The sequence below is a fragment of the Phaethon lepturus genome, unplaced genomic scaffold (assembly GCF_000687285.1).
Source record: "Phaethon lepturus isolate BGI_N335 unplaced genomic scaffold, ASM68728v1 scaffold38530, whole genome shotgun sequence".
NCBI lineage: Eukaryota > Metazoa > Chordata > Aves > Phaethontiformes > Phaethontidae > Phaethon > Phaethon lepturus.
The window spans coordinates 79,939-89,964 of record NW_010511870.1 but is presented as its reverse complement, the minus strand read 5'-3'; the positions used below and the strand labels follow the sequence as shown (position 1 = coordinate 89,964).

Below are 10,026 nucleotides of genomic sequence, written 5' to 3'. Positions count from 1 at the left end.
AGGGTTGGGAGGGCAGGCGAGGGTGTAGGACTCTGTGGGGCAGGGGTAGTGTGGGTTCTGGTGGAAAGATGGGGTTGTGGAGTATGGGACATAGCCCGTGGGGGGGCTAGGGAGCGGTTCTGGGGGTGTGGGGCAGAGAGAAAAGGGGATGTCAGGAGGCTGTGTATAGGGGTGCAGGTGTGGGATGAGGGCAGGGATGGGGTGAACGGGGCTGCAGGAGCATCGTGAGGGCTCAGAGTGGGGCCTGGGCACTGGTAGCACTTGTACGTGCGGTCTGAGGTACCCCAGACACCTCTGTGTGTGATTTGTTAAATCCAGGGACCTCGGTGGAAAACACCGAGCAGAAATGCTGCCGGGGTGTAGCATGACACATTCCTCTCGTTTGTAAATACACCCTGAAATATCACTGAAGTGCAGGGAGAGGCGTGCCTATGGGATGCCCCTTGCTACAGCAACAGCTCGGAGTGGTGATTGCCCCAGAGCTTCACGGGCGATTGAGAACAACCTGTGTCACTCGGGAGCACGTCTCGATCCTGTGTATGACAGATCCTGTCATTGCTTTGCAGCTGAGTGGGTGGGTCAAACCCTCTCCCCCAGGTAGCGCAGGAAATGGGCTGAAGAAGCTGGGATGGTGCCCGAGCATCCGGGAGCAGGACGGTCACGGGCGTCCCCTTCCCACTGCGTCAGAGAAGGTGGTTTCTGTGATGGAGCCCTGGAGCTTGTTTGTGGGTTAGGCTTGGAGGGTCGAAGCTGGTGTTGGCTGGGGATTTGGCTGCGCGTTGGTTTAACATGTCTGAGTTGCCGTAGTGCGATTTGGGGTCGTCCTCTGGGAGGCTGAGAGGTGGTCTTTAGGGTCTGATGGTGTATTTTTGAGACTGTGGGTGAGGAAACTGGGACCCCTTGCATTGTACTTGTCTTCCGGTGCTCAGCGAAGGATTCTCTCTGCTGTTGGTCCCCAGGCAACCCAGGTTTTGCTGCTTTTTGTTCTCTTTTTATTGGTATTCGGGAATTGCCAAAATCATTCCCATCCTCCCCCTTCATCATGACAATGCCAAAGACAGGACATGGTTTGGATTCTTAGACCTGGGAGGGAAGGTTATTTGCTCAGAAGATAATCTGTCTGGGCAGAGGTGGGCTCTCAGCACGCCACAGCTGTGCTCCTTTGGATGTGTGGAGGTTTGGATGCAGAGGTGGGAGCTGGGACAGTGGTTAGGAAATGACCCATGTGCTGCTCTTGGCCTTCAGCACATCCCATATGCTGCTTGGTCCTTGCCATGGGGCTTGGGACTGGAAGTTCTTGGTGTTTACTGGTCACAAAGGGTCGATAGATCCAGATTTGTGCCCTCTGCTGCGGCTGCTGGGCACAGAGGGGAGCCTTGGGAACCTCCAGGCTGCTGGTGTAGTGTTGTGTGTGCTTTTGGACACCAGAATGTTTCCTCCAGGTGACCCAGATAATTTGGGATGGGTGTTTCAGAGTGATGGCAGCAACAGGACTATGCCTTTTGTGGATGCTGAGGTAAAACAAAATATTGAAATGAAATGGAGGAAAACCATGGTTGGAAGGGACCCCGGAAGTCTTTGGCCCAAAGCAGAGCTGACTTCAAAGGCATTTCAGGTCGCTTGTGGTTGTGTCTGGTTGAATATGCCCAAGAAGGAGATTTCTGCACCCCAGTCTCAGGGCTGACTATGCTGGTAGTGAAGAATTGTTTTTTTCTGGGTGTGTAGTCAGAATTTCTCTTGGCTGCAGCTTGTTCTTGTCGCTTTGTCCTTCCACGGTGCACTCGGAGAAGTTTGGCTTCATCCTCCCTCTGGCTCCCCACCAATGTTGATCAGACAGGAGGAAGACATGCGACGGCTGACTTCCCATCTCCCCCAGTGCAACCCTGCTGGTCTGACGCGTGGTCCTGGAGAGCCGCTGTGGAGATGTGGGAGTGCTCTGGGCTGAGCCACAGCGAGCTTGGAAGTCCTACTTGGTCTTCTCCTTGTGATGGTATCTGCGGCAGCGGCGCTGCTTTTGACATTTACGGTTGTTTGTGTTTGCCAGGCCTTACTCTGATGCAAATTTTCACTGGCTGCGAGGCAGAGCGTCTGATACGGTTCACATCTTGCGTCGCACGTGTTTTGCCGTGATCAGTTGACTGTAACTTTTGAAATTGGAGAGCAAGTGAGGCTTTTGACTTTTGCGGAAGCTTTTACAATTGAGAGACTCTACCTATAAACAGCTGCGACTCCTGCTTCCGTAATGGACGCCATCTAAAGAGGGAACAAGACCCATGGCTGTAATGAGCGTCTGAAGACCCTCATGGTCTGCAAGGACTGTTTGCCCTAAGGGAGTGGCTCCAAAGAAGGCAGGGAGGCTGCGGCACTGCCTGACGTCTCTGTAGGTGTCACCTCTATGATATAGCCCTCCACGGAGTCAAGTATTTTGAGCAAAACCATCTCTGTCAGAAAGGTGCTGGGGTTTGGTGTAATGGTGTTGCATGGCAAGGATGTTGTCACTGGCCTGAAGCATGTTTCATCCCACTGACAATCTTGTAAGAAATAAAATGTTTTCTGCTAAACTAATGAAGAACTTCTTGCTCCCAGAAATTTCCTCCCTATTTTAGTTGTTTTAACTTTGGTGTGGAAAGCCCAGGGCCCCCTGGGCTCTCCCCTTCTTGACTGAGCCAGTTACATCAGGTTCCTGAAATCCTTTGCTTACAGGGATGTTTCTCAGGATTGAGTCCTTCTTATTGATATTCCCTGGACTTCCTCCCAGGCTTTCAGCAGCCTTTATATGGGAGCGAAAGAAGCAGATTTATTATTCCAGTCTTGAGCTTGCTAGCTCTGCGTGCAGGGGGCCGCCTGAAAATTGGGCTGACTGCCTTTGCTACGGCATCGTAGTGGAAGCTGCTGCTCAGCTGCTGATGACTAATAATCCTTCAGTCTCTTTGTCTCTGTATCCCTGGTTCTGTCCTGTAATGGGAATTTTGTAGTTAACTGGAGACAGGCTCTTGGATTCGGTCCCTCAGGAAAGAGGGAGATGAAGATGAGCCTTTCGGCCCTTGGACTTCCTCGCAGTCCTGTTGCTCTGAGCTGGCTTTTCCTTCACTGGCTGTCTCTTACTTACAAGAACATAAATTATCTTCTTTTAAGGTATCCTGTGATCTGTTCAGCCGCGTTTCCCTCCAGTTAGAAGAGTGCGTGTCGTGCTGTTCTTGTTGGGGATTTACTTCTTGGCAGGTCATCTGCAGTGGGTCAGGATGTAGAAAGTGGGTCTGGCTTTGTTGGTCTCTGGCAGGAGAAGGTTGATTCAGGTCCTCTCGAGGAAGAGGATGATGACTGGGGATGAAGGGAGACAAAGTACCTCTGTAGCAAGCCAGGGCTCATCAGCTTTGCTCTTGGGGAGTCAGTGTGATCCCGGTGCCGCTCTACTGTGGTTTTTCTGGCTGCATCTTGGCCTGGGACTATGTGGGACCTTCAGGGGCCGGTGGCAGCTGCTTTCCTCTGCGTTCAGCCAGAAGTAACCTGTTGGTTTTGTTCCTTTCCAGGTCTCTTCACACTCCTGGTCGAAGATTTTGGTGAGTGCAAGAAAATTTCCTGAGAAGTCAGTTTTGTGCTTGGCATTACCCCTAAGTCCTTTCTGGTGGGCTTTACACCAGCTTCTGCCCTTTGTTTGCAGGGGTCAAGGGAGTGCAGGTTGAAGAGATTTATGATCTGCAGAGCAAATGCCAAGGGTAAGTCACAGGCATGAAAGTATGAGTTTTATTAAGCAGAATGCATCTGCGGGCCTGGGAACTCATCACCAGGTGTTCAGAAGGGCCCGCGTGAGCTTGTCGGTCATGGAGGTCAGCGTTGTAACGGATGAACCAGGAGTGCTTCATCAGATTTGGGGCAGGTGGGCAATCTCGTGGCTTGAGAAAGACCTTGTGGGGCAGGTGGGTGACATACCTCAAGGGATTCATCTCCCTTTCCCCATGGAGGGGTGCAGTGCCAACTGGCATGCTTCCAGCGTGGGGTTTCTCCCTGTCTCAGTGCTTTGAAATGGCTCTGAGGCTGCAGCTTTCTTGAAAGCCATTGTCTGAACTCCTCTTGAAAATGAATGCAACTTATATTTGAAAGGGGGGGTCCTTTGATGTTCAGGTGTTCTTCTACAGGTCGGTCAGTGTCCAGAGGTGAATTTCACCTCCCGTTTCTCTGTCTTGAGCCTCTTAAGACCTGTGAAACCCCAAAGTTTTCAAGCTTGATTGTTGTCTGAGCCCAGAGCATCAGCACAGGAGAGTGTCCTTGGTAATGTGGGGCTGGAGGAACCTGCGGCAGGGATGGTCACTTCCAGGAAGATGGGGCTGGTGGTTCTGTTTTTCCTCTCTGTCTTTGCTCTGCCTGTGGTTTGAAACAGAAGGTTTCTGGTGCTGAGCAGTCCCACTGGTGTGGTCTGTCCAAAACGATGCAGCTGCTGACTTCTCTCCACAGCCCTGTGTATGGGTTCATCTTCCTGTTCAAGTGGATTGAGGAGCGCAGATCACGCCGGAAGGTCTCTACCCTGGTGGATGAGACGTCGGTGATTGACGATGACATCGTTAATAACATGTTCTTTGCTCACCAGGTAGGCTGGAGGTGAGGGGGGAGGTGGACCGGGTGTCTCGTGTGACACCTCAGGGAAGCAATGTGGGACTGAGAGGCTGCACTGCTCTTGCTGGTCCTGAGGGCAGCTCCTCTTTCCTGGGAGTCTCTGCTGTGAGCTCCAGCTTGCAAGGAATCCAGTGAGGGCTGCGAGCCTCTCTGTGGCCTGCACTGTGAGCAGATGCTCATGGGGGCATGGTGTGGCTCGCTAAAGGAGACTGACCTCCCTTCCTTTGAGAGCCAAGATCAAATCGCTGCTCTCGCAGCTGGTTCTTGCGTCACTACTTTTCAGTTGATTATTGTCAACTCTGAGGGGTTGTTGAAGGTTTGCCTTGTTCCTGCTGGTTAAGATGGCCCTTTTGTCACCCTGCAGCTGATCCCCAATTCCTGTGCCACGCATGCCCTGCTGAGCGTCCTCCTGAACTGCAACAATGTCGACCTGGGCCCCACGCTGAGCCGCATGAAGGATTTCACCAAAGGATTCAGCCCTGAGGTAGGGGTGGGTTGTGCGTTCTCTGCGTCTGTGATCAAAAGTCCTCTCACCTAGCCTCAGACCTATCTTGAAGTCTGTGTTTCTCTCTAACTGCAATTTATTTAGCAGAAATTGTGTGTTCTTTTAATCTTGGGTTTTACCTAAAACTCGGCAGAACTGAGGGTGTGCCTGAAAGTTGCTCTCCCAGTCCTGTGCATGGATGGCGGGAGTAGGGAGCTGGTGGGTGAATCATTTTGTTTGTTTCCTGTCACTTCTCAATTGTTTTCCTCTCTTGCTCTTCGCTGCAGAGTAAAGGCTATGCCATTGGCAACGCCCCAGAGCTGGCCAAGGCCCATAACAGCCATGCCAGGTGAGTGAGGGGGTCTCTCGCAGCTCGCTTTCGCTGGTGGAGGAGGCAGACTCTCCGCTCACCTCTCGCCTCTCTTGCCCTCGCAGGCCGGAGCCACGGCACTTGCCGGAAAAGCAGAACGGTATCAGCGCTGTGCGAACCATGGAGGCTTTTCATTTTGTCAGTTATGTCCCCATCAAGGGACGGCTGTTTGAGCTGGATGGGCTGAAGGTCTATCCCATTGACCACGGTAAGAGCCTCGTTGATACAGTCGAATAGACACCCTGGTCTGACCAAATGTATGTTTGGTTTTTTTTTTCATTGCCTCTAAGTGTTAGCTGATGTTTGTGAAGAACCACTCCAATGGCTCCCGGATTTGTCCTGAGTTTTGATAGCTCATTTTGGAGCTTATGCGCTGGGGACTGTGTCTAGAAGGCAATTATTTCTAAATGCATTGTTTTTTCCAGCCTCGCCATTTTCCTCCCCAGTTGCTCAGGATCACGAGGTCCTTCTGCAGCTCTGAAATAACTCAGTATCGCAAGCAGAATTTGTCTCCTCCTTACTCTCCTTGTGCCCAACAGGCCGTTGCGTGTTGAGGCACAAGGTCCCAACGCAGATCCCAGCAGGCTGCCTGGGTTACTCCCTTCTCTTACACCTCGACCACTCAGTTCTGTCTTTTGGACACTTATTTATCCCCGCTAGGACTTTGTTTCTGTCTGTCAGGCCCTTTGGTAACATACCTGCTTCATGTACTTGAGTTACTTAAGCATGGCACCAGATCCAGTGGCAGGTGGATTTCCTTAGAGTTTCTGAGCCTGAGCCTGTGAATTGCTTGAGGTCTGTCGGGTTCAAAATTCACCTTTCTGCCCTGCAGATAGCTCACGTTTTCCATTTGGAAGGCAGAGGCAGGGGCTTCCATGTATGGGCCTTCCTGCCTCCTGGGCCTCTTCTTGAATTCCTCTCTGATACATAAGGGAGCCGGGAGATCATCTCTTGTGGGGATGGCAGGATCTGCTCTGTGAGTCTGAGGCAGGAGCCTTGGCCTGCTTTGCTAAGTCCAGCTCTGTCTTGTTATCACAGGTCCATGGGCTGATGACGAGGAATGGACAGACAAAGCCAGGAGAGTAATCATGGAGCGCATCGGCCTGGCCACTGCCGGGTAATGTCCCAGGCCATGCTGCAGGCATAGGCCCCTCGCCATTTTTCCCTGGATTATTTCTGCTGTGGTCTCTGTGCGGCAAGTTGTGGAAGTGGGGGTGGAGAATGTTGCTTGGGGAGAGGTGCAGGTGCACCACCTCCTTACCGCCTTTTGCCTGTAATTTTCCTGCCTTCAGTGCATGCAGAGAAGCTGTGCACTCTGTGTGAGTCCCTACAGAGTCCCTGCAAATGGCTGCGCAGGATAAGAGTGGCCAGATTAGGTCCCTATTTGCTGGAGTCCGTGGGAGAAGGAATGGTGCTTCTGGTCCTGAGCTGGGCCTCTTGAATGCTTGGGCATGAGGGTGACCAAGCGCTGGCACGGGTTGCCCAGAGAAGTTGTGGAGTCTCCATCCTTGGAGATACTCAGAAGATACTCGTGGTCCTGCGCAGCCAGCTCTGGGTGACCCTGCTGGAGCAGGGGGTTGGAGCAGATGACCTCCACAGGTCCCATCCCACCTCAGTGAACCTGTGACTCTTGTGAAGGGAGTTTTGTGTTTTGGCTGAAGCAACCTTGCTCTGCTTCTTCAGCCAGTGTGAGTTTGACTTGGTTTTGGGGGAAAAGCCTCCTAAACGCTGGGCCAGGGGAGGCGTGGCCTGGAAAGAGCCCATGGGAGGTGTGCAGGGTATGGCTGGCAGCCTGCAGTCCCCCCTTTGCTGGGAGACCAGCTTTGCACCCCCAGCTCGTGGCTGACATCCGCTATCCCTTCCTGCAGGGAGCCGTACCACGACATCCGCTTCAACCTGATGGCGGTGGTGCCTGATCGGAGGATGAAGTACGAGTCCAAACTGCACATCCTGAAGATGAACCGCCAGACTGTGCTGGAGGCCTTGCAGCAGGTAGGACAGCCCAAGTCCTGAGGGAGTGCCAGCCTGGGGTGGGGATAGGCTCTGTCTTCAGGGCATCTCCCTGTGCTGTGGCCCTGGATTTTGTGGGTTTTTCTGGCCTTGGCAAATGTCTTCTGGGAAGAGGAGATAACCAGCCTCGTTTGGCCCTTTGCTGCTCACCTGGGAGATTATCCATGGCATTGTCAATTGAATTGTGCATGTGGGTGGGTGCTCGGCAGTTGGCTCACCCTCACAAGTTCTTCTGCAGTGCTCGAATGGGAGGGATGTGGTTTGGGTCACCGCGGTCTGGCACTCAGTTTCCATTTGTTGTTTGCCTTCAAGCTTATCCGAGTAACTCAGCCTGAGCTGATTCAGACTCAGAAGACTCAGGAGTCTCAGCCTCCTGAAGAGGCAAAGCCAGCCAGCAGCAAGACTGTGACTCCAGAGAGCACCCATCCAGGTAGAACCCCGTACCAGTGGTGTTGCCAGCCTGGCCTACTGTGGAGTGAGCACAGGGTGGTGCCAACGGCGGGCTGACCTGGAGCTTAAGGCAGTTTTATGGTCACCTTTGCTTTCTTTTCTCCAAGCCCAGCTCAGCTCCGTGTGCACTGTGCTGGGGTGTAGTAGATGCCTCTGTGCCTGGGAGAAGCGTTGGAGTGATGGAGCTTGAAAACGGGAGGGCTTAAGCTTGGGGACACTGGCGACAGAATGGGAAGTGGGTGTGATGGTCTGGTGGAGTTCTTCTGCTACCCGGGGTGGGTAAGGGGTGGCAGAAGGCACTGAGTAAAAAGTGATGGTGCTGGTCATGAAAGGCTGTGCTGTGCTTGTATGGCAGATGGCACCGATGAGTCCACCAGCCAGGGCCACCCTGCGGCCACACAGAGCCCACCCAACAAATCCAAACTGGTGGCAAAGACGTCAGTGAGCAGTATCAACGGGGCGCCTCCAGCAAACCCCAACCCCATCGTGCAGAGGTTGCCAGCCTTCCTGGATAATCACAACTACGCCAAGTCCCCCATGCAGGTATGCTGGAGCTCCTGGCCAGCAGCACGCCTGACGCGAGCCCAGTCCCTTGCCTCCCTGGGGCTATGGCTTTCAGCCAGACTAAGCCCTTCCCCGGCCTTGCAGCCTGCCTGCCCTTGTGCTAGCCCAGGCTGGAAGGTGAGAGGGTAAATAAAGACTGACCTGGCAAAACAGGTTAGTGTTACGTGGGTCAACTGAGCAAGCATAGGGAAGAGTCCCGCGTCCCCTCTCCAAAGGGGCAAGTCCTGGTGCTTGGCTGGACCAAGGATGTGTCCGCTGGGCTCTTCCTCTTCGCCCTGCTGCTAGCAGGTCATCAGCAACGGTGTTTTGCAGGAGGAGGAAGACCTTGCGGCAGGAGTGGGTCGCAGCCGGGTCCCAGTCCGACAGCACCAGCAGTACTCGGATGATGAGGATGACTACGACGACGATGAGGAGGAGGAAGTTCGTAACACCAACTCAGCCATCAGGTGACGGCTTGAGCTGAGGGTGGGAGGCAGGGGGGTGACGTTTGCAGAAGCACCAGCGGTGACTTCCTGATGTCTTTCCTGAGCACCAGGAGTTGTGTTAGAGCCTGCACCCATGTGTGCGACTAGGGCTCTTCGCCTCTTTTACTGTTCCCTCGCTGGATTTTGTGAAGCCCTTCTGTAGCTCTTCACAATCAACCCTGGATTTCGGCTGCCCTGAGTATGACTGTGTATGGCAGCAGGCTTTGGGGAACCGCAGTGCCCCAGCACCAACTGCCCACTCAGCTCCCGGTGCCAGTGTTGGTGTGCTTAGACTGCTGTGAGGGTGCTTTTGGGGCTTCTGGAAGAAGAGCAGGGGTACACAGCACCCTGTGCCCCCCTGTCTGCATAGGGGTACCTGCAGCTGAGCAGGTACTTCAGTGGTGATGGGTGCTGCCAGAGAAGCTGGTGGCAGTGGGGGCAACCTGAGATGTTTCAGGCCGTGCTTCGTCCCAGCAGACAGCCTGGAGTGCTGAGTGTGGGGTTGGCAATGGCTGCGCTGGGCCCCTGCCTCCTTTGACCAGCTACTCACCTTCCCTGCTGTGTTCCTGGGCAGGTACAAAAGGAAGGGGCAGGTAAAGCAAGAGCACGTGGCGGGGGCTGCGGATGGCCAGCTCTCTGTCCTGCAGCCCAACACCATCAACGTCCTGGCTGAGAAGCTGAAGGAATCTCAAAAAGATCTTTCCATTCCCCTGTCCATCAAGACGAGCGGCGGAGGCGCCGCCGTGGCGGTGGTCACCCACTCCCAGCCCTCTCCCACCCCCAGCAACGAGAGCACAGACACCGCCACGTGGCGGGGGCTGCGGATGGCCAGCTCTCTGTCCTGCAGCCCAACACCATCAACGTCCTGGCTGAGAAGCTGAAGGAATCTCAAAAAGATCTTTCCATTCCCCTGTCCATCAAGACGAGCGGCGGAGGCGCCGCCGTGGCGGTGGTCACCCACTCCCAGCCCTCTCCCACCCCCAGCAACGAGAGCACAGACACCGCCTCGGAGATCGGCAGCGCTTTCCACTCCCCGCCGCGCTCTCCCCTCCGCTCGGCCCACCCCACACGCA

At 54.2% G+C, this 10,026-nt stretch overlaps 1 protein-coding gene across 1 annotated transcript in view; it reads left to right on the top strand.

Moving 5' to 3' along the window:
- Positions 1-3,530: 3,530 nt before the first annotated feature.
- Positions 3,531-10,026, top strand: part of BAP1 (BRCA1 associated protein-1 (ubiquitin carboxy-terminal hydrolase)) — a gene marked incomplete at its 5' end in the record, with an annotated part of 9,084 nt that continues 2,588 nt past the window's right edge. Inside the window, 13 exons of the mRNA XM_010285186.1 lie at positions 3,531-3,560; positions 3,662-3,716; positions 4,453-4,585; positions 4,976-5,095; positions 5,383-5,444; positions 5,531-5,673; positions 6,504-6,582; positions 7,334-7,457; positions 7,788-7,905; positions 8,281-8,468; positions 8,802-8,935; positions 9,528-9,696; positions 9,876-10,024. Coding sequence (XP_010283488.1) covers positions 3,531-3,560; positions 3,662-3,716; positions 4,453-4,585; positions 4,976-5,095; positions 5,383-5,444; positions 5,531-5,673; positions 6,504-6,582; positions 7,334-7,457; positions 7,788-7,905; positions 8,281-8,468; positions 8,802-8,935; positions 9,528-9,696; positions 9,876-10,024 — 1,504 coding nt within the window. The remainder of the gene's footprint in view (positions 3,561-3,661; positions 3,717-4,452; positions 4,586-4,975; positions 5,096-5,382; positions 5,445-5,530; positions 5,674-6,503; positions 6,583-7,333; positions 7,458-7,787; positions 7,906-8,280; positions 8,469-8,801; positions 8,936-9,527; positions 9,697-9,875; positions 10,025-10,026) is intronic.